Source organism: Cucurbita pepo, chromosome 3, assembly GCF_057944985.1.
Source record: "Cucurbita pepo subsp. pepo isolate OVF chromosome 3, ASM5794498v1, whole genome shotgun sequence".
In the NCBI taxonomy this organism is placed as follows: Eukaryota; Viridiplantae; Streptophyta; class Magnoliopsida; order Cucurbitales; family Cucurbitaceae; genus Cucurbita; species Cucurbita pepo.
This window is the reverse complement of record NC_141800.1, coordinates 2,517,000-2,540,314: the sequence shown is the minus strand read 5'-3', so window position 1 is coordinate 2,540,314 and position 23,315 is coordinate 2,517,000. Positions and strand designations below refer to the sequence as shown.

The window sequence follows — 23,315 nt, the reverse complement described above, 5'->3', positions numbered from 1 at the left end:
ATATATATATATATATATATATAATTGTAATGGTCCAGATCCTATTGTCTTCTTTGGGCTTTCCTTCAATGTTTTAAAACGCATTTAGTAGGCGAAGGTTTCCACACTCCTATATGGTGGTTTGTTCTCCTCCCTAACTAATGTAGGACATCACAATCCATCCCCCTTCAGGGCCCAGCGTCCTCGCTGACACTCTTTCCTTCCTTCAATCGATGTGGGACCACCTCCAAATCCATCCCCATTTGGGGCCCAGTGTCCTTACTGGCACACCGCCTCATGTCTACCTCTTTCGAGGAACAGCGAGAAGCCTAGCACTTCGTCCGATGTCTGGCTCTGATACCATTATAACGCCCTAAAGTACGAAGAAAAAAAGTAAATATATAACATACTTTTTTCATTGAGAATTTAATTAACTTTAATAATGGTAGTATTGGTATATTATTTTTATATAGTAGCCATTGATTTGTATAAATCGATTACGTATTTATAAATAATTATCTATAAACATAGCAATCCACTCACTAACCTACAAATTAAATTGTTATAATTAATTATAATTAATTAACCCAAGTTCTATATTTTGCTATAATTTATCATTATTTTTTGTTAATAATTGAATATGTTATCTAAACTATGCTAGATTCATAGTAAAATCAATATTTTATTTTTGTTTCTTTAAATAAAAAAAAACATTAATAAATGAATTAACAATTTACATCTTAATAAAAAATAAAAATAAATAAATATTAGAATCAATAAATTAGTTAATTATAATTAATTTAATATTTGATTTTAATATGTATGGCTCCTTGAAAAAATAAAAATAAAAAATAAAAAATAAATCAAAATTTATAAATTTTGTTATGGAGTTTGAAGTCATCTTATTCACATATAAGTGGGGCCCACACAAGATTCACCCATTAAAGATGAAAGATTTGAAAATTGTGACATTTAACTGTTAGCAAACATTATAACCAAATAAAACAATCTAATAATATATAGTTAAATAAAAACAATTACAATATTTTAGTTTTTCTCCACAAATATTATATTCCATTATTGTTGCATCATTTTATCCCGAGTACAAAGATCGTAAATACCAGGGACACGCTCTATCACTGAACTAATAGCTCGTGGGCCTCTCGTTCGGGACAACGATCAAATTTTTTCCATAACTATTTAATCGTATTGAATAAAGTAGAAAAAGATGAAATTTATCACTGAATCTATTTGATCTTAACTTATAAATGATGTATATAAACTATATTTTTATTTTTCGTCGATTTTTTTTATATTATATGATAACAGTGACGAATTACTCTTATGTTTATATCGAACGGTAAAAATCTAATTTGTTTTTAGCGAATGCAAATATAATTTATTGGAAATAAAAGTAAATTATATACTTAGGTCATGAAGTTGATACGGCGAACCAAAAGCATGAGAGGCATCACGTAGAAGACGTGACATTACCACTCAATCCCTCACCCACATGCCTTTCTCATTCTTTCCCCTTTCAAATACCATAAATTATTATATTATAATTGACTCGACGTCTCGTTTTTACGAGAATATTAATAAAATGTCGATAATTTCACATTTTTATTATTTAAAAAAAAACGACAAATCAGGTCTACTAAATTCAAATCGTAAAGGTCGAGTTGGATTTTTTTTCCGTTCAGATTGGATTGGATCAGATTTAGAAAGCCAAAACTCTGGGTCGGTTTACTGGTGAAACCGAACAACTCGAAAATAGGATTACAACCCAACCCAACCTAACATACCCTTTTTAATATATTAGCGTGATTAAGAATATTTTATTTTTGTAACTGAGGATAATGTTTGATATTTGAGTTTTACAAAGTAAAATTATTTTAAAATAATAATAAAAAAAATAACCCGACAACTCAATTCAACCAGAAAATAGAAGGTTCATTTGGTTATGAGATCTACTCGAGCACTCAAGTTATCAACCTAATCAATTCAAAATTTCGAACTGATTTAAAAGATTTTTTCAACCAGACCCGTGTATACCTACATTAAAAATTGGGCAGATATAAATTCTACCGTGACCTAACTTTTTATTATTATTATTATTATTATTATTATTGTTATTATTATTATTATTATTATTATTATTATTATTATTATTATGTAGGTGTGACACCATGAAATCAAGGAGTATCAAATTTTTTAATGAGGCATGAAGAAAATCAGGTGAATTTGTAATCTCATATCTTTAAAATATAATTATGATATTAATATTATAATTTTACAACTAAGGAACAAGCTTTTCTCCATGTTTCTTTAATTATTATTTTAATTCTTACATTAAATAATTAAAGCATAAGTCTAATGCTTTCACATGGAAACTCAAACCAACATTTTATTTATTTAAACTGCACGTTATTAGATAATAATAATAATATCTTCGCATTATATTTTAAATTATATCTACTTTCTTTTAATTTTATAATTTTAGATAATATCTATTATTAACAAATTAAAATAACCCTCGAACCAAACTTATTAACAAATTAAAATAACCGTGCTTTGAACATGAGGTCAGATACACCGCTAGCAGATATTTTCTCTTTTGGGCGCTTCTCCTCAAAGCTTTAAAACGCGTTTGCTAGGGAAAGGTTTTCATACCCTTGTAAATGGTGGTTTGTTCTCCTTCCCAACGAATGTGGGACATCACAATCCACCCCCTTTGAGCCACAGCGTCCTCGCTGGCACTCTTTCCTTCCTCCAATCGACGTGGGATCGCCCCCAAATCTACCCCTTTGGAGCCCAACGTCGTTATTAGCATACCGCCTCGTGTCTACCCCCCCTTTGGGGACGAGAAGGCTGGCACATCGTCCGCTGTCTAACTTTGATATCATTTATAACGTCCTAGATCCATTGCTAGCAGATATTGTCCTATTTGGACTTTCCCTTTTGGGTTTTCTCTCAAGGCTTTAAAACGTGTCTGCTAGGGAAGGTTTCCACACCCTTATAAATGGTGGTTTGTTCTCTTCCCAACCAATGTGAGACATCACAATGTTACATATGTCATCCAAGCTAGACATTGGGCAATGAGTCAGTGTCTCACTCGCTTCCAAGGGATGGATTGAGAGACCACATTCTTTATAAATGGTGTGGAAACCTCTCCCGGGAACAAGTTATGATAGAATACGTCTTGTTTATCTCGATGAAATGGGCGGAATGGCTCGTTGAAAGGTTCTATACATCTGCCCTTGATCAAGGCATTTAGATAAAGCCTCTCATTTTTTCCTCTTACAGATGCATTTCCAAACTTCGACGGAAGAAAAATTATATTTTTAGTTACGTTGAAGCTCTCAAAATCTTCCAATATAATCTATTTAGGCAGAGATTTTAAGATCGAGATGAACGAACTTGAAACAACTAAACATTTCATCATCTTTTAAGATCTAAAATCTTTCAAATCCATTGAAAATTAATATAAAATTGGTAAAAATATAATATTCCCAATACCCTTTGGAAACTACTTTGAGTCACCAAATCAATATCAAAATCCCAACTTTTATGTTCTAAATCATACATTTTCTTAATATTTTCTAACTTACGAGATAAATTTTAAAATATTTCGAGATATGGTATGGTTTCAGATGAGGTTGGATCGTTCTTTGAATTTGGACTGCTTTCTTTTAATCAATTTCGTAAATAGCGTCTCAAATCGTTTCAAAGTACTGATTTATTAGACACAATTACAATACATACGATTCAAATTTTAGAAATACACCTTTTAAGCTTCAAAAAAATTATTAAATATATAATTAAATGTTTAGAGGACTATTTTACAATAACTCAAAAAGTTGAGGACTAAAGTTGCAATTTAGCAAACTTCACCCTTTTTTGGGCTTTTAATGGCGGCCCATATACTTTTTCCTTTCATTGGAAGGCCCATATTAATGTTGGTAGCCAATTATTTAAATCCAATTTCTAAAATTCCCATAATTTTTTTTTTAAATTTTATTAATATAAAAAAGTTACAATCAAATCGATTAATTCTATTAAAAAAATAAATAAATAATTTTTTTTTATTTATAAAATTAGATTTATTATTATTAAGGGAAATATATGTTTTTTTTTTTTTTTTATGTAAATTTGTTTTAAAAAGTAAACTTTATTTATTAAATGAAATATTATAAAAGCATCATCTTAAAAAAGTGGGAGATAATGTAAAAGCATTGGCATCAAATTATCTTTGTCAACTCATTAAATCAAATCAATAAAGTGATTCCAATTTAATTTAACTCTTAAAAAGGTTATTAATAATATAATTTAAGATTTTAAATATTAATTTTTGTTTTATTATAAAATTATATTTTAATTCAATGCCATTTTTATTTACTTTTTTTTTCTCGTTAAAGTTGGAGTTGAAATTTTGTAATGTTTTTAGTAACGAAATGATATATGAATGAACTGAGATTATATTCGAAACGCTCGTGTGAGTAATGAGGAAGCGTGGTGAAATGGTTTGTGAAAATAATTTTTAATTTTAGAAGTAACGTTAGACAAGTAGACAACATATGTATGTCATGTCATACGAGAATGTCGAAACCACGAGGTGTCGGGTTTTGAATCTTTGACACCAGATGTCATGTTGTACAAGAATGTCAAAACCACAAAATGTTGGGTTTTGAATATTAGACATGAGATATCATGTCATACGTCGAGACCACAAGGTGTCGGATTTTGAATCTTAGACATGAGATGTCATGTCATACAAGAATGTCAAGATCACTGAGTGTCAGGTTTTGAATCTTAGACATGAGATGTCATGTCATACAAGAATGTTGAGACCACGAGGCGTTGAATTTTAAATCTTAGACACGAGATGTCATGTCATACAAGAATGTTGAGACCACGAGGCGTTGAATTTTGAATCTTAGACACGAGATGTCATGTCATACGAGAATGTCGAGACTACGAGGCGTCAGATTTTGAATCTTAGACATGAAATATCATGTCACACGAGAATGTCGAGACCACGAGACATCAGCTTTTAAATCTTAGACATGATATATCATGTCATACGAGAATGTCGAGACCCCAAGGCGTCCAATTTTGAATGTTAGACATAGAAATGTTTGAATTTAGGAACAATTTGCAATAAATAATGCACCCATCAATGTGGGGTTGAAAATAGAATAAAGGTGGTTAGAAATTATGATATCAAAATGGAATATGGGAAGCAATCTTTTCACCACTGACAGAGTTCTAGAGGCCGTCTTTCCACTCCATCCACTACCATTTCAGCAAAGGAAGAACACATGAATTTCATGTTTACATTGACGGTGGCGACGTTTGCAGCCGTCGTCGCCATCCTCTTCTCGTTCCAACCCCCTTTTCTCAAGCTAAATCAGGTATTTGAGCCGCCGCAGATTCCAGGAACCCACGACTATCTTCATTCCGCCACCGTTATCCCGGTCACCGGAGCAAGCGGACCGGAGAGCCTGGTTTTTGATCCGAATGGAGAAGGCCCCTACACTGGCGTCGCCGATGGCCGGATTCTCAAGTGGCAAGGCGATGGCCGTGGCTGGATTGATTACGCTGTCACTAGCTCTCAGAGGTATAATCTTATCATTTTGGATGTTCTGTAATATGATCGTGGAATGGAATGGTGCTGCTTGGCTGCAACTTGTTGAATTAAGCAGATCATTGTTGAATTTTGTTATTATATGAAATATTTTGGAGATGGCTGATTAATCATAAGTTTTTCTCTTAAAAATTGTGAGTATATACATAGATTGATGGATTAACGTATGGTTTTAAGATTGCTTGGTTTGGAGAATTGATTGTCAAATTCTCCTCCTGCGTGGACCTGTTCTTTGTTTGGATTCTTCTTGTTCTTTGCCATAACGCCCATAGCAGGAGGAGTTGGGGGCAGAGGCAGCTAACTTTGGTGCCCTTATGGTTGGATATCAAGTTCTTGAGTAATCATTTTAAGGCCTTGTTTTGAAAATCTGTATTACATCTTTTTGCAGACTGATTAAGCTTTTCTCTCCGGTTCACCGCTAGTAGATATTGTCTAGTTTGGACTTTCTCTTTCAGTCTTCCCCTCAAAGTTTTAGAAACGCCTCTTCTAGTGAGAGGTTTCCACACCTTCCGAATGTTTTGTTCCCCTCTCCAACCGATGTGTGATCTCACATTCCACCCCCCTTCGGCGCCCAACGTCCTCGTTGGCACTCGTTCCTCTCTCCAATCGATGTGCGACCCTTACACAACATGAGATTGGAGGATCCCACATTGAGAGATGAACAAGTGTCATCGAGGATGCTGGGCCTCGAAGGAGGGTGGATTGTGAGATCTCACATCGATTGGGGAGAAGAACGAAACATTTTTTATAAGAGTGTGGAAACCTATCCCTAGCATACGTGTTTAAAAACCTTTAGGAGAGGCAAGAAGGGAAAATTCAAAGAGAACCGTATTTGCTAGTAGTGGGCTTCGACATAATTGTATCTCAGGGCATCTAAAACTGGTTTGACTCTGCATATGATTGTTTGGCAAATGTTATTCATTTTTCAGGTTCATCTGATAATTGGTTTGGTTTTATGTTGTTGAAGGAGTGAGTGTGTTAGGCCATTTGCACTTGAATTGGAGCATATATGTGGGAGGCCATTGGGACTACGTTTTGATAAGATAACTGGTGATCTCTACATCGCCGACGCCTATCTCGGCCTTCATGTAGTGGGACCTGGTGGAGGCTTGGCAACAAAACTTGTGAGTGAATGTGAAGGCATCCCACTTCGCTTCACCAATGATCTTGATATTGATGAGGACAGTGATACCATATACTTCACTGACAGTAGCACAGTTTTCCAAAGAAGGTAATTCAGACTCAAAATCATATTCATGCCTCGTTTTAGCAACTGATCTTAGAGAAGAAAATCTGTTGAAAACAAACCATTTGATGAACATAAACTAATTGTTCTTCTGGTTCCTGAGTTTTCTATGTTATGTTCTGCTGAGTTGATATGTATCTCATGTCATTGGTTGTCACCGCTAGCCGATATTGTCCTTTTTGGACTTTTCCTTCTAGGTTTCCCCTCAAGATTTTAAAATGCGTCTACAAAGGAGAGGTTTCCACACACTTATAAAGAATGTTTCGTTCCCTTCTCCAACCGGTGTGGGATCTCACTATCCACCCCCCTTTGAGGCCCGACGTGACTTTCCTTTATAAAGAATGCTTTGTTCCCTTCTCCAACCGATGTGAGTTCTCATAATCCACCCCCCTTCGGGGCCCAGCGTCCTTGCTGGCACTCGTTCCCTTCTCCAATCGATGTGGGACCTCTCAATCCACCGTTTTCGGAGCCCAGCGTCCTTGTTCACACACTACCTTGTGTCCACCCCCTTCGGAGCTCAGCCTCCTCGCTAGCACATCGTCCGGTGTCTGGCTCTAATACCATTTGATACCAAAATTTGTAACGGCCCAAGCCACCGCTAGCATACATTGTCCTCTCTGGGCTTTCCTTTTTGAGCTTCCCTTCAAGGTTTTTAAAACGGTCTGCTAGATAGAGGTTTCCACACCCTTATAAAGAATGTTTCGTCACTTTCATTCTCCTCTCCAACCGATGTGGGATCTCACATTGGTTATCTCTGTTTTAACAAAACACTTCATTATATTTGAAACAGGAACTGCGTCTATTAACTCGCTATGGTATTATAAGTACACTTTGATTTCAGTGAATGTTGTATACTTGCAGGCAGTTCATGACATCAATCTTGAGCGGAGATAGAACAGGAAGGTTACTTAAGTACCACCGAGCTAGCAAACAAGTTACGGTTTTACTACACGGCCTTGCGTTTACCAATGGAGTTCAGCTAAGCAAGGACCATTCCCATGTGCTTGTTGCTGAGTCCACCTCCGGCAGGATCCTCAGATATTGGCTTCAAGGCTCTAAAACAGGAAATTTGGATGTCCTCGCTCAGCTTCCGGGCTTTCCCGACAACATTAGAAGGAATTCCAAAGGCGAATATTGGGTTGCTTTGCATTCCAAAAAGGGCATTGTTGGGAACTTGGTTGCTTCAACCTCTTGGCTTGGGAAGCTGCTGTTGAAGCTTCCTTTAGACTTCAAGCAATTGCATGCGTTGGTGGTGGGAGGGAAGGCTCATGCCACTGCTGTTAAGTTGAGTGAGGAAGGAAAGGTTTTGGAGATATTGGAAGATTGTGAAGGGAAAACTTTGAAGTTCATTAGTGAAGTGGAAGAGAAGGATGGGAAGCTGTGGTTTGGGTCGGTTCTAGTGCCGTTTGTGGGCGTTTATGAACCGAAGTAGGCTCGTTCATCGTAAGCCATTTCTTTAAGTGTCGTTCGAATAAATAGTTCGTTCTTGTTTTTCATAATTATAGTTTTCCTTTTCGAAATAGAGTAACTTTTGTGTAGAAGATCGTAAAAAGGCGTTGGAAGAAGCATAAGTTCTGTCTGATCTAACTTTTAGTTAATATATTTGGGTTTTGAATCTCTCCTCAATTTGGACATATCGTTTCACTTTTGGTAGATTATAGTATAGTTGTGTTGATTTATTTATTTATTTATTTAAAATATTCGTTTAGTACCTAATTTTGAAAGTTATTTTTAAGTTTATGAACTAAATTTACAACCGAAGCGAAATTTTAAATTTTAACGATACATTTAGATTAATTAAAGAGAATATTAATAGAAATCGAAGAAAAAAATTTAATTAAAGAAATATTAAAATAAATGAAAAAAAAAAAGAAATATAACAAAAACAGCCACACAAGTAACACCAAACAATTAAAAAAAGCCCAGTTTTTGCGATCAACAAATATTTAAAGAAAAGAAAATTTCCAACTTTCCATTATGGGAGGGTTTGGTATTATTTATTATTATTATTATTATTATTATTTATTTATGATATTTTAATATATTTTTTTTTGTTATATATATATAAACCCAAAATAATTTTAAATAATTAAATACGTGTGAGAGTAATTTTGAATTAATTTACAATAATAAATTATTAATAAATAAATCTATTTGAATAAATCCAAGGTGATTGCCCATCAAATTTGAAATTATAATTAAAAAATTATTTTAATTTAAACTCTTTATAATTATTCTATATTTATTTTAAAATTATTTATAAAAAAAAAAAAAATAGAAAATTTCTATATAATATATCCCATCCCGCTCTCTTTCGCATAGAAACTAATTTGAAGGCCTTGGAAATCCAGCAGCCATGGCCGGAATGCAATACAACTTCTTCCCCACAGATTTCTACTACCCTCGTACGCCGCCACCGCCGCCGCCGCCTAGTTCCGTTAAAATCTTGGCTACGCTGCCGCTTCGCCGAACACTTGAAGATGAAAAGGCTGAGCAGTCGGTGGACGAACCCAAAGCATCGCCGGCGTCCATGGCTATGAACAAGACGGTGGTTGGAGCTTCTATTTCCACGGCGTTTCTTCCTCCTCCCTCTCACATCCTCAAAAACTAAACCATTATTTGATTTCTAATGCATATCTATGACTTACGGGCTGTATTAAGAGATTTTTTTTTTTTTTTTTATATTATATGAATGAATTATAATGTTTTTAATATACGCTTATTATTTATTTTTGTGTTTATGTCACCCGTTCCACAAAATTCAACTCGTATATTTTGAGTTCGGTGATTAAATTTATCTGAGTTGAATTTTGTTTAGATAAATAAAAACGTTAATAAGTTGGCTGAGAGAGTCATTCGAATGACGTGAACCAACTCAACTAAAAAATGTCCCAACCCAATTCAACCTAATCTACGAATACTCGAGTCTAGCTTATTAGTTACAGTATATGAAAGATTCACGTATTGATCTACATATCAACCTAATCTACGAATACCCGAGTCTGGCTCATTAGGTACAGTATACGGGAGATTCACTGTATCGATCTACATATTTGATATAATAAACAACAGAAAATTATTATTTACATAATATTTTTTTATCCCTTTATGAATTCATTTATAATTTTATTAAAAAAGATGTTGTCAAAATTAAATTTTATTTATTGTTTTTGAAATTTAATCAAGAATTAAATATTTTTCCTAACAAACGTGAGAAAATAAATATAAGTTTTTAAAAATTAATGGTAGAATATTAATAGTTAATAATAAAATTTTATTAAGTAGTTAAAAAAAAAATATAATATTTTTTTAAATTTGCTAAATCTAAATGATATATTTATATTCATAATTAATTATTAATTAAATAGGATTAAAATGATTAAGGAATATTAATTAATTAATTAAATTAGCTTAATACGGGTCGTTTGGGAGATATAAATTTTTAAATATATAAATATAAGAAAATTAAGGTTGAATTAATTTTTAAATGTTTTGAATGATAATATTTTGAATTTTAAAATTTGAAATATCATCAAATAAATAAAAGAAAAAAATAAAGCTGTAAAATAATAAATATATAAGGAGGAGGCATAACCTAAACTCCATCGTCTTCGCTCTGCGCGCCCTTGTTCTTCACCACTCCCTCTCTCATTCTCCCTTCGTGTCGCCGCCGCCTCTCTCCGGTTGTTGCAGCGCCGTCGTCTTCCCTGGTGCCGCAGCCTCTCTACCAGCGGTTTGCACTCATTCTCCCTTTCCTGTCGCCTTCGCCATCGTCTTCCCTTCTGCCGCAGTCTCTCTCCAGCGGGCTTGTACTGATTTTCAACTATATCGTTGTTACTGGTATTCTCCAAATCTCCTCTTAGTTGTTTTTATAGTTTTTTTAAATGACAATACCCTAATATTAAAAAGAAGAAAAAAGCTTGCGGCGAATTAAATTGGGACTTGCTGTTGATTTGTTGCACGTCTGTGAATAGACTTCGATCATCTTTGTATCTCTTTGGTTTCTGCTGGAAACGGAGTTGTTCTGATACCATGAATTTCTAGCATCTCCCTTTTATGTTTATCAGATAATTAGTGGGAGTAATCTATCCTATTATCCAATTCTCTTGTAATCCTATTTGTATATTCATAGATTATAGTTGGGGAGAAGACAATGAGTTTTTAATTGAATTGAACTTCTCTTACTCAGATTAACCAATTCAAAATCCAATGGGGAGGGCCAAGAAAGGACCCAAATTTGCAGTCGTGAAGAAGATGATCTCTTCTAAAGCGATTAAAAAGTATGCCTTCTATATTTTCTTTTGAATTGATAACTTTATCCTATTTTGTTTCAATCTTTTATTTTTCTCTTGTTTTTTTGTTTTTAGCTACAAGGAAGAGGTCTTGAATCCAAAAAAGAAAGATCTAACGAAAGAAAATCTCCCGAGAAACGTGTAAGGAACCTTTTGAGCTGACTGTTATGTGCTCTGTATTATTAATTTTTTGTACTCGTTGTCTATGACTAATTCATGCTTGCATTGTTGTTAATTCAGTCCAAATGTTCCTTCAGCACTTTTCTTCAAATACAACACTGCATTGGGGCCCCCTTATCGGGTTTTGGTGGATACAAATTTCATCAATTTCTCCATTCAAAACAAAGTGAGTGCTTCAAATTTTTATAACTATCTGATTTCGACATCGTGGATATAACTAAAGTGAGTGCTTCAAATTTTTATAACTGTCTGATTTCGATATGTACAGCTCATTTTATTATGGATTATTTGAATTGAATTGAATTGAATTGAAGTGGTTTTCTTCTTCTTTTCCTTCTGGTGCAGTTGGACTTGGAGAAGGGAATGATGGATTGTCTGTATGCAAAATGTAAGTAGCACTTACAGATTTTTTTTATATTATAATTTGAAATATGAGAAGTGATAATCAGCTGACATGTGTGCTTACTTGTGATCGTGTTATAGGCACCCCTTGTATAACAGATTGCGTGATGGCTGAACTTGAGCGATTAGGTCAGAAGTATCGCGTTGCTCTTAGGTAAATTCATGTTTAATTTGTGATATTTCAGAACATGAATTTTCTATGTTCTTAAGTATCGAGTTGCTGTTAGGTAAATTCATGTTTAATTTGTGATATTTCAGAACATGAATTTTTATGTTCTCATTTTTGGGTACTATACACATGTATGTACACATTCAGATGCTTTTTGAGATTGGCTAGAGTTAGTCGATATTGTGTGCGCATCTGGTCTTTAACTTTTTAGAATTTTGAATGGCAGCACTAATCAAATTGTTGATTGAAGATCATGAAAAAAAAAAAAAAAAAATCTATGAAAAATTTAGTGTTATGATTGGCTACCTGTAAGAAGCAACTTTCATTTTTTATTACTCTCCTTGACAGTTTCTCAAGAAATTTCTGGCTCAATATTAATCCAAGCAGTCTTATCTTTATTTGTCTTTTAGAAAAGGTCTTAGCTTTACCCTTGATTTGAGCAAGAATCTGAAATAAACAGCTCCTCCATTAACAACATTTTTGGACATACAGCCAAAATTTTTGGACGAATACGGTGAAAGCTTAATTTTGCACATTATGAATGGAAAGAAATAAAATAAGGTTTTCATATACTTTCATGGCGATAGGATTCTTTGGAAACAATACTCTATTCTTGGTTTTTCTTTGGTGTTCTCTTTCTTGTTACTTTTGTAAATATATTTTTCTTAAAGATCAATGCTTGTTTCCTTCTTTTGCATCTCTCTTGTTGGTACTGATTAGTATTTTTGGGCTCGAGCAGAATAGCTAAGGACCCACGATTCGAGAGACTACCATGTACTCATAAAGGAACCTATGCTGATGATTGCCTTGTCGAAAGGGTGACTCAGGTGAGACTGAAAGCTTTTTGCCCATGATCATGTTCATAAACGATGAGTTTTCCGACTTCATGTTTGTTCAGCGTTATACATGTCGCAAACCAGTTTAAATTGTATCTCTCTTCTTTAAGCTTATCTTCATAAAGAAACTATCATATAGTTAGCTACAGACTTATAGTATGGTTATTATATTTGTAAGCTAGTCAACATTTTTTTTGAAAAAGATACCAAGGAAGAATCGGGTACCGAAGCTCTCACGATGGATAAAATTATAAGAAAAAAGGGGTGAATTATTGTTTTGAAATTGAAGTGTTCATAGTGAGCTAAATGCTTCTCTTTCACTGTTTTGGTATCTTTTTAACAGAAGTTTTGTTTGTGTGCAGCATAAGTGTTATATCGTTGCCACTTGTGACAGAGATTTAAAGCGTAGGATTCGTAAGGTATAATGAAAAGAGATATAATCCGACCATAATAGTTGGCAATATAGTTAGATAAAGTAACGTGTTTATTTTATTGCAGATTCCTGGTGTACCAATCATGTACATAACCCGACATCAGTATTCAATTGAGCGGTTGCCTGAAGCAACAATGGGAGGAGGTAGGCTAAACATGTCTAACCCATATAATAAATGTTAATGGACTTAGTTTCTTATTTGTCTAACCCATATAGAATGATGGAAGGATTATTCAAGTTCTTGTTCGGTCATTCAACCCAACGATTGAATTCGTATATTGTCCTTTGATTTATCTTATTTCTAATTGGTGGTGATAATGAATGGGTCTTTCTTTTTGTGATGTTCCACATTTGTTGGGGAGGAGAACAAAACACCCTTTATAAGGGTGTGGAAACCTTCCCCTAGTAGATGCCTAGTGGGGAAAGCCCACGAGGGAAAGCCCAAAAACCTTGAGGGGAAGCCCAGATGGGAAAGCCCAAAGAGGACAGTATCTGGATGAGCACGGGTTCCGCTGTGTAACTTTGAAATATGTGTTTTAAAGCCTTGAGGGGAAGCCCGAAAGGGAAACCCAAAGAGGACAATATCTGCTAGCGGTGGATCTGGGCCGTTACACTTTCTATATCTCTGTTTGAGTTGCCGTGAAGAAGTCTTTTTATATTTTTTGTACACTAATATTTGACATTTTTATTATGGTTGATGCAGCTCCAAGGATGTGATTGTGGCAGTTTGCAAGGATGACAGAAGGAAAAGAATTTTTGAAGAGGTTTCCCCATGTAACTTACTTTTGGCCTTAGGTTAATGCTGTATTTATACGGTGTTTAAGATTATATTTTTGACTGGCATGAGCTTAGTCTGATAGAATTAATCACATATTTGTTTGAATGAATATCTCAGTCATATCATATATGGTGGATTTGCTTCTCCACCACGAGTTAAAAATATCTCAAGCTCACCACAAGGTGTGAATCCACCTAAAGGTCAAACTTAATGTCTTGGACCATGTCTAAGCACTTAGTTTGAGGCAAATAGTATTGTAGCGGAGTTCTTGGGTTGTCACTTGTGGTTCTCACCCTACCAAATTCATCAAGTTTATCTACATGAATATGACTCATAGGGTATATTCAATAGGTAGATGAGGTCGAGTACCCTAATTCGAATTTCAAATCTTCATGATAGAGGTCTGCGAGGGTTGGAAATTTCTAGACCAATTCTAGACCGACCTAAATAGATATCAGAACTCAACTCAACATTAGAGTGGGGCATGTTTGAGTTGAGTAATCTCGGGTCACATGACCATCTACATTGGTCAACTTTGATCGAGCTTCTTTTGGATGATTCATATAAATTATCAACGTTCATAATAGTCCTCTTTAAACATAACAATTGAGATCATTGGCTTTTACTTTCAATCAAGTTCTATCTCTCTACTTTAACTTTACGTGCAAACTCGGGTCAATATTAATTGAATGGCTCACATGTTTCGACGACTTTTACTTCCAATCAAATTCTATCTTGGTCGTTTGTTTGAGACTTGAAATTAGAATTGATTTTGGGCGGTGTAGAAGAAAGCAATAGAACATGGTGATATGTGGTCACAAAGTCGAGAGAATCTTTATCACAAAAACCTTACTTATTTCAAGGGAAAAGTAGGGGCCATTGAGCTTGTGAATATAAAACATTCGAGGCCCATTGGATTTGATAAGTGGTCTATTTTATGTGTTCGTTGGTGACATTGAAACCCTCATTTTCCTTTACGCCTTCGCTTAACCACAAATTTTGTTCTCTTTGCAATTTCATCCTTCATTTTCTATCAATTTCCAATCCATGCCCACATTTTATCTCCCCGGTTTCCACTTTCACCCACTCAACTTTCCTTATTTATATATATATATAACAGAGTCGGAATTAAACTTAAAATGATTTCATTATCAAAAAATAGAAAAATAAAAACTAACCTAACAAACTTTCAAATAAAATACCCAAAATGAATGAACAATTGGTCACAATTATATGATTATAATTTATTTTTCTAAAAATACCAAAAAATAATAAATAAAAAAAAAAAGGAAAGAAGAAAAAAACTTTGAATAATGAATATGTTTGTTTTGGTTGTCGTTTTCCATCTCAATGCTTTGGAAACACCCAAACGGATGACTCTTCCTTCCATGAGGTAACGGTAATGCGGGCGGGACCCGTAATTAGTTTATGTGTGATCGAGCTCCACTTTAAAAAGTTACATTACGACCTAATTTTTAAAAATATTCGTGAATTTCGAACAATAATTTGTATCACATAAAAAACGTAGATGTTATTGATTTAAAAATTATACATTTTAGATTAAAACATGCTAAATTATTATATAATAAAGTATAGAAATAAATATTATAAAATTTAATTATAAAGAATAAATTTGCTACTCGGATCAATTTTTTTTATTTATTATTTTATACATATATTTATTTCTCACAATTTTATAATTGAATAAAATTTGGCACTCACATGGATGGAGAGAAGTGATGAGCTTCCTTTTTTTAAACTATTATTAATATTATAATTTTTAATTAAAAATACATTATTTTTAATTCAAGTATGGGGAGGAAAATATTGTGAATGAAATATGGGGCAAACTGATGACGTGGGACCCAACAACCTACATGGGCTGCCACGTAATCGAGTCTGACCTGTCGCATTCAACAGCTGGCTGAATAATATTGAGTTAAAAGGGTCGGGATTTTAGCTTAATTACAAGCCTACCTCGCCATCTCTCCGGTGACGGAGACGTTCATAATCAAATGGAATGGCGAAGAAAATGGCTGGATGATCTGTCCTTTGTCCATTTCCCCTTCAATCATAATAGAATCCATCACTTAGAATCAATACCTTTTTTTTTTCTTTTTTGCCTTTAAATTCCATTTTCAAGACCTTACACTTTAGTCTCGTAAATGGAAAATAATGAATATGTAAAGCGTTTATTAACTCGAATGATTTTATCGGGGAAGTTTTACCTTCCACTTCTTTTGGGGGCTAGCATCCTCGCAGGCACACCGCCTAGTATCTGCTTATGGTATCATTTGTAACAGCCTATGCTCATGGATCGTTTTTCTCTACAACCGATGTTAGATCTCACAATCTACCATCTTGGAGACACAATGTCCTTACTGGCACACTGCCTGCCTAGTGTCTCGTTTTGATATAATTTGTAATAGACCAAGCCCATGGATCGTTCTCCTCTACAATCGATGTTAGATCTCACAATCTACCATCTTGGAGATCTAGTGCCCTTACTGGCACATTGCCTGCCCAGTGTCTGGTTTTGATATAATTTGTAACATACCAAGCCCATGCTTTGTTCTCCTCTACAACCGATGTTAGATCTCACAATCTACCCTCTTGGGGACCTAGTGTCCTTACTGGCACACTGCCTGCCCAGTGTCTGGTCTGATATCATTTGTAACAACTCCAAGTCCATGCTTCATTATCCTCTACCATCGATGTTAAATCTCACAATTTACCCCATTGGATACCCAGTGTCCTTATTGGCACACTACCCGATGTATGTTTTTAATATTATTTGTAACAGCTCAAACCCATGGTTAGAAAATATTGTCCGCTTTGAGCCGCTACGTATCGTTGTTAGTCTCATCGTTTTAAAAATGTATCTGTTGGGGAAAATTTTTTACACCCGCAACGCTATGTTCCCCTCTCCAACCGGTGTCATATCACACAAGTATCGAGTGAATCTCTAATTCATAGTTCAAGGAGTCTCGATTTCTCCTAATCTTTTAATGAGAAATTAATTTGTAAATTTGAAAAATTTATGATATAGTTTTGTAAGTTAATTTAGTTGTGACACATAAACGAATCTTGGAATTTGTCAAGGACAATATGGTTCCATTTTAAAATCTTGTGGCCAAGTTTGTTTTTATTTTTATTATTGTTTTTTTTTTTTGTCTTTAAATAAATTGTTTACCTAATAACATGACTCAAAAATGTCCCTTTTGAGTAGAAAAGTCAAATTTATAATTTTTTTTTAATAATAAAATCAATCATTAAACTAACTTAAAATATTACAAATATTTTACATGATAATTGGTAGTGGTACCATTTATTAAATCGTGGTAATAAAGTTAATGTTGAAGGGCAAATTGGGAAACTCCGCATAACGAGGATCGTCATTTCCTTCTTTAGCAGGCGTCTTATTTAAGCCACTCGAAAAACCTCTGAAACACTTTCCATTTCGCAGCCGAGAGCTCTGTGGAAGCTTGCACTCTAATGAAGCTCGACAATGGCGCTAATTTCCGCTAGAACCAAGATTTCCAGGATCCTCTCTACTCTCTCTCATAACAATTTCCTTTCTAGGTCTCCGTTTTTCTCCAATGGAGTCCAGCCGGTTGATCGTCTCCACCCGCTGGGAGGGTTCGGGCGTTCATTTGCATCCTCTGCTGTCGCTTCCGTGGAGCACGACGCCCTAGGTTCGAGAGCTATGGGGTTTGAAATCTTGGGTGTTAAGGATTACGAGGACTATCGGAGGTCTCTCTATGGCGAAATCACTCACAAGGCTTTGCTTGTTGATGCTGTTGGCACTCTTGTTGTTCCTTCTCAGCCCATGGCTCAGGTCTCCCTCTCTCTCTCGAATTTCGTTTTCAATTTCTTTGTTGCAGTTTGTTAAATGTTTCCGATATGTTTTGAGGATTTTGTTACAGATATATAGGGAAATAGGTGAGAAGTATGGTGTGAACTACTCGGAAGGGGAGATTCTTAATCGATACAGAAGGGCTTACGAGAAGCCTTGGGGAGGATCTCGTCTCAGGTCCACTTTTCTCATTCGATTCTCTGGGTTTTTCTTTTGGACTGTCTTCGAATTTCAGTTTACTATGACTAATTTTGTATTTATTATCCTTAATCTTGTCTGGATGGATCTCGTAGACCTTATGTTCTGTGAAAGAAAAGTCTCTTGCATCTCTCCACACTGTCTAAAAGACCATTTAATGGTTGACTACATCATCTCGAAAGTATAATTAAGAAGCATTTATATTGTTTGTTAGGTGAATAACTGTTCATTGAAGTGCATGTGCCATTTGGGTTTATAGTTCAGAAGAAAATTATTTGGCCTAATCGGGGTAATTTCAAGGAAATTATTGTGTATTTAATGATTTTTTTGGCACAATTAGGTCACTGGCCATTATAATTCTAGCTTTATGCTCGTGGCCACCCAGTAGATTAGCCAGTTTTGTAAAGTGCTTTTGTCAGAATTAAGTGGACTTGAACCTTTAAATTTTAATCAGAATTGATTGTCATGGCCTCTGTTTTCTTGGTCAATCCAAATATTAAATTGGTCTAAATATCTTTACTAATTGTAAATCAGCCTAAAAACTACCACCTCTTTTCTTCTGTTCTTTTTTATTGGAGCAATTGCTTGCTCGTTAATGATCTAGTGAGATCTTGGTTTACTATGAGCATAACATTAAAGATTTTGTTTTGTCCTGGGGAAATGATTCTAAACATGTTTCCTTTATTCATTTGTTGATTTTTGAGGACTGTCTTGTATGACAGATCCAGAGACAGCGAAAGTTTTTTTTAATTCTTCTTCAATTCCATTATAATTAATGGCGTGATGAAAGTAACTGTTTTGATGGAACTTTGCAGATATGTGAGTGACGGGAAACCCTTTTGGCAATATATCGTCAGTTCTTCCACGGGCTGTTCAGATTCTCAGTACTTTGAAGAACTCTACAATTACTATACGACTAATAAGGTTAAAATTTTTGGCAGCCGCTTTTTCCTCTGGCATTTCTACTGTTTGGGATGATTTTGTTCTTATTGTTATGATATTTTGTGCTGATTTTGCAGGCTTGGCACCTTTGTGATCCTGATGCTGAGAGAGTCTTTAAAGCTCTTAGACAAGCAGGTGTAAAGATAGCTATTGTGTCAAACTTCGACACTCGGTTAAGGCCTCTTTTGCGGGCTTTGAAATGTGATCACTGGTTTGACGCTGTAGCAGTGTCAGCTGAAGTGAGTTATTCACCCCTTTTCATTGGTTCTATTGAGATTTCGTTTATATGTTTTTGCTCCTTGCTCTTCCTTCTTTTTCATGTGTATTTCATGAGCCAGGTTTAATAGCCTCTGTATTCACCATTGTCATAGCTACTACTTGGACATGACTTGGTTACAAACTTCTTTATTTTCACATGTACATATGAAATTACATTAGTTGTTCTTCCTAACAGGTTGAAGCTGAGAAGCCTAATCCGACTATATTCCTAAAAGCCTGTGAATTGTTGGGAGTGAGACCTGAGGAAGCCTTACATGTTGGGGATGATCGTAGAAATGACGTATGGGGCGCAAGAGATGCCGGTTGTGATGCATGGCTTTGGGGAAGTGATGTACACTCCTTCAAAGAGGTATGATCCAAATTAATTACTGTAGAAGGAAATAACCTACCATATGATGTAGTTTGCTTTCATTGATCTGTCTTCAATATTAATGTCCAAGTTAATTGACTTACTGCCTTTCTCCATGGCTTGTATTGATATTCTAATATCATTCTCGTCGTCGTCACCGGCTTCTTGTATTGACATTCTGGCTCTTCTTTTTGTTCTTTCTTTGGTGCTGCAGGTTGCAGAGAGGATAGGAGTGAAAGTGTGAAGGGGATTTTGAACTTGTTGGGTTTTCATGGAAGGTCTCTGAATGTACAGCTTTTAGCAGAGAGCGCAGGTGTTTGTATATACTGTGTGGCGTGTTTAGTTTGTAGTTTGTAGTTCGTAGTTTGTACCGAGCACACTTACTCGACATTGTCGCTTAAGTGTGAACGATCTTTATGATGTATGCATTGAACTGTTTGGACTGAAAAGGCTTCCACATCCCTTCTCTTTTCTATGCTTATTCACTATATCAGTACCATTATTTGCTTGGAGTTTCAATTTTGGGATATTTCATTTTCTGGGTAAACTGAACTTGGCTTCTCCCCCCAGTGAGTACCAAAAATCCAACGAGTTTGGTAGAAATTGGACCTCTAGAGCCCAATAAGAAAAAATTGAGAGCCCAATAAGAATATTTTGAGCCCAAGCCCATATCGAAAAATTTAAAGCCCATTAATAATTTTGAGATCTCAATAAGAAAAGACTGAGAGCTCAAGCCCAATATTAATAATTTGAAAGCCCAATAGAACTACGAGAGCTCAATAAGACAAAACTGAGAGCCCAAGCCCAATATTAATAATTTGAAAGCCCAATAAGAAATTCGAGAGCGCAATAAGACAAAACTGAGAGCCCAAGCCCAATATTAACAATTAGAAAGCCCAATAAGAAAAAACTGAGAGCCCAAGCCCAACATTAACAATGAGAAAGCCCAATAAGATAAAACTGAGAGCCCAAGCTAATATTAACAATTAGAAAGCCGAATAAGATAAAACTGAGAGCCCAAGCCCAATATTAACAATTCGAAAGCCCAATAATACAAAGCTGAGAGCTCAAGCCCAATATTAACATTTCGAAAGCCCAAGAAGATAAAACTGAGAGCCCAAGCCCAATATGAACAATTCGAAAGCCCAATAGGTGAGAGGCCAAGCCCAATATTAACAATTTGAAAGCCCAATAAGAACTTCGAGGGCGCAATAAGAAAAAATTGAGAGCCCAGCCCGTAAGCCCAGCTGCAGGGCACGCTTTAAAGTTTCAATGACAAAACCATATCGAGTTCAAGGGTTTCAGCGCTGAGCTTCGGCTACAACCCTCTCTTCGCGCCTACTGTTAAGCGAGTTCGAGCTCAAAGAAGAACAATGGTTCGACCGTTTGCGGCGAAAGGGAAGAAGAGAAAGAAGACGGAAAGATACGACAGAGACGATGATGGCGAAGAATCGACCGCTTCGGCCAAGAAGGCTATGGTGGAGAACGAACCTGATGAACAACCAGAGAATGAAGCAGCCGAAGAAACCTTCCACGAGCTTGAAGGTATTCCAATCGTTCCGAAAGACCCCAAGAGTGATAGTAAGGCTGGTGTCATCTTCGTCCTCGAACGAGCTTCTCTGGAGGTCGCCAAAGTTGGGAAGGTAGGTATTCTCTTTTTTATGCATCGTTTTTTGGCTTGCTGCTTTGGAGTTTTAGGATTTAATTCAATTATGGCGTTTAACTGAGCTTTTTTTATGTGTTTTTGAAGTTTGAACTTACTATTTACTTTCCATTCTCTGTTTTTGTAAACTGGATTTCAATTTTCGTGGTTTTAGAATTACCAGCTGTTGAATTCCGATGACCACTCCAATTTTTTGCGGAGAAACAATAGAAATCCTGGGGATTACAGACCCGACATCCTGCATCAAGTAAGCAGCTGTAGCTCACTGTTGTTTTTCCAATTGGATAGGAGAGAGCGAATTGTTTATGTTGATATTTGAGTACCATAAGTGATATTAAATATAAATGATTCAGGCTCTCTTGGCGATTTTCGATAGCCGCGTTGCAAAGGCTGGGAGGTTGAAAGTTGTTTATGTGAAAACTGAGAAAGGTTTATTAATTGAAATCAAACCATATGTTCGTCTTCCAAGGACGCAGAAGCGGTTTTATGGTGTTATGTGTAAGTTGATTTTGTTGTTCTAATTTGGCTGAACATCTATCGAATTGGAGTCTGTTTTGAATCCTTTTCATTGGCGTTTTGCCCAATACTTTGCAGTGCAATTGCTACAAAAGTTAAGCATCACAGCTGCGGGCAAGCGTGAGAAGCTTTTCAGGGTGATAAAAAACCCTGTAACACAGTATTTACCTTCCAATTCTCGTAAAATGGGTAAGCCTATATAATGCTGTTTCCCCATTGTGAGTTTTGGGGTTTGGTAGAAACTTTTCGTAATGTTTTCTTGCATATCAGGCTTCTCGCATAGTTCAGACAAGTTGGTCAAGGTGCGAACTTATCTGGACGCTGTCGAAGATGATGTAGACCTTGTCTTTGTGGTATCTTTAAACTCCCTACTGGAAATTTCACTTTTACATGCTTCATTGTTATGTTTATACATATGACAACTCCCCCTTACTTCCCTTTACTGCAATGTGTATTAGGTGGGTGCAATGGCTCATGGGAAAATTGAGACCGGTTACACCGATGATCTTTTAGCAAGTAAGTTTGTTTTCTTTCGTGTTTATTTCAAGTAATTGGATGGGAGGAAATGGCTACATTAGTACATTTACTTTTAACTTCAGAAGATTTTTGAAGGATGAAGTTTTAATATCATTTACTTTCAAGGACGGCTTCTAAATTGTAGCCAAACATAAGCGTTGAGGTAGAAGGGCTTTTTAAGTTTTGACCATTTGAAAGCACTTTCAAATATATCATTGAGTGGTTTAAGCATTATATTTGTAAAAAATTGACTAATTGGCAAATTGCTCAAACTTTTACTGTTATTTCTGGGCATTATTATCTTGATGCTGTTTCTTATCCGAAAAGATGGAGAAGAAAAGTCATTATCTTGGCCGTGCACTCCTGAATTGTTTGACGAATTTTCGTGTTATATTTGTGCAGTTTCTGAATATCCTCTCAGTGCTAGTTGCTGTATTGCGGATATTTGCAAAGATTTGGCAGATAAATGGAATGTAGGGTGAACCGTACCTACAACTCTGCATCCAGTTAAGTTTGATAATCAGTGTCTCAACTCTGTTGTTTCATATTTATTAGTTATTATTTCAGAGAATCTGCCTGCAGATGTCTTAGGCGTTTATTTTTTACTGCTTAAAAAATGAGCTGTAAAGACGAATTAAACCTTACCATAGCTATTTCTGTGTAGCGAATTCTCAGTCTATTATGTTACCAATGCCTCTTCTTCTAAATATAATTGTAAGCAGTTGATTTCTAGTTCTTAAAAGTTCGAGTTGATTTCTAGTTCTTAAAAGTTCGATCAGAAGTGATTGTACTGGAATTTTATTGCATAGCGTTTGAGTTCTTTGCTGTGCGTTAGAATATCAATTGTGAAAGGCAAATATGTTCACTTTTTCATGCCCAACATGAATAAGTTTGAAGTTAAAATCGTACAGTTTATTGATGTGTTTAATCTCTCTTGGTGAATAAGTTACAAATTTAGTTTTCAAATGGCAAATAGTTCTAATTATGCTCCTAAATTTTAAATAATCCCTAGTTTTTGCGATTAACATTGCTGA

The 23,315-nt window shown here is 35.3% G+C and overlaps 4 protein-coding genes and 1 long non-coding RNA gene across 5 annotated transcripts; all 5 read left to right on the top strand.

Annotated features, from left to right (window-relative positions):
* Nucleotides 1–5,199: 5,199 nt before the first annotated feature.
* Nucleotides 5,200–8,504, top strand: LOC111791711 (protein STRICTOSIDINE SYNTHASE-LIKE 10). The gene is made up of 3 exons (XM_023673181.2): nucleotides 5,200–5,599; nucleotides 6,594–6,857; nucleotides 7,734–8,504. Exons 1-3 carry the CDS (start codon nucleotides 5,301–5,303, stop codon nucleotides 8,302–8,304), a joined length of 1,134 nt encoding a protein of 377 aa, XP_023528949.2. The 5' UTR covers nucleotides 5,200–5,300; the 3' UTR covers nucleotides 8,305–8,504.
* Nucleotides 8,505–10,474: 1,970 nt separating this feature from the next.
* Nucleotides 10,475–14,071, top strand: LOC111789964 (PIN domain-like family protein). The gene is made up of 10 exons (XM_023670705.2): nucleotides 10,475–10,712; nucleotides 11,062–11,152; nucleotides 11,240–11,305; nucleotides 11,405–11,510; nucleotides 11,690–11,732; nucleotides 11,828–11,900; nucleotides 12,655–12,742; nucleotides 13,114–13,170; nucleotides 13,250–13,328; nucleotides 13,888–14,071. Exons 2-10 carry the CDS (start codon nucleotides 11,082–11,084, stop codon nucleotides 13,899–13,901), a joined length of 597 nt encoding a protein of 198 aa, XP_023526473.1. The 5' UTR covers nucleotides 10,475–10,712; nucleotides 11,062–11,081; the 3' UTR covers nucleotides 13,902–14,071.
* A 3,353-nt stretch (nucleotides 14,072–17,424) lies between these two features.
* Nucleotides 17,425–20,105, top strand: LOC111791765 (Haloacid dehalogenase-like hydrolase (HAD) superfamily protein). The gene is made up of 6 exons (XM_023673235.2): nucleotides 17,425–17,800; nucleotides 17,889–17,995; nucleotides 18,832–18,940; nucleotides 19,036–19,197; nucleotides 19,413–19,586; nucleotides 19,801–20,105. The coding sequence occupies exons 1-6, from the start codon at nucleotides 17,471–17,473 to the stop codon at nucleotides 19,828–19,830; spliced, it is 912 nt and encodes a 303-aa protein (XP_023529003.1). The 5' UTR covers nucleotides 17,425–17,470; the 3' UTR covers nucleotides 19,831–20,105.
* A 760-nt stretch (nucleotides 20,106–20,865) lies between these two features.
* On the top strand, nucleotides 20,866–23,013 carry LOC111790937 (nucleolar essential protein-like protein). The gene is made up of 7 exons (XM_023672068.2): nucleotides 20,866–21,229; nucleotides 21,404–21,496; nucleotides 21,603–21,747; nucleotides 21,844–21,954; nucleotides 22,036–22,118; nucleotides 22,224–22,281; nucleotides 22,684–23,013. Exons 1-7 carry the CDS (start codon nucleotides 20,960–20,962, stop codon nucleotides 22,761–22,763), a joined length of 840 nt encoding a protein of 279 aa, XP_023527836.2. The 5' UTR covers nucleotides 20,866–20,959; the 3' UTR covers nucleotides 22,764–23,013.
* A 15-nt stretch (nucleotides 23,014–23,028) lies between these two features.
* On the top strand, nucleotides 23,029–23,209 carry LOC147793054 (uncharacterized). Its single transcript, XR_015420322.1, has 2 exons — nucleotides 23,029–23,068; nucleotides 23,099–23,209. It is a non-coding gene; the product is annotated as an uncharacterized LOC147793054 (long non-coding RNA).
* The last annotated feature ends 106 nt before the right edge of the window (nucleotides 23,210–23,315 follow it).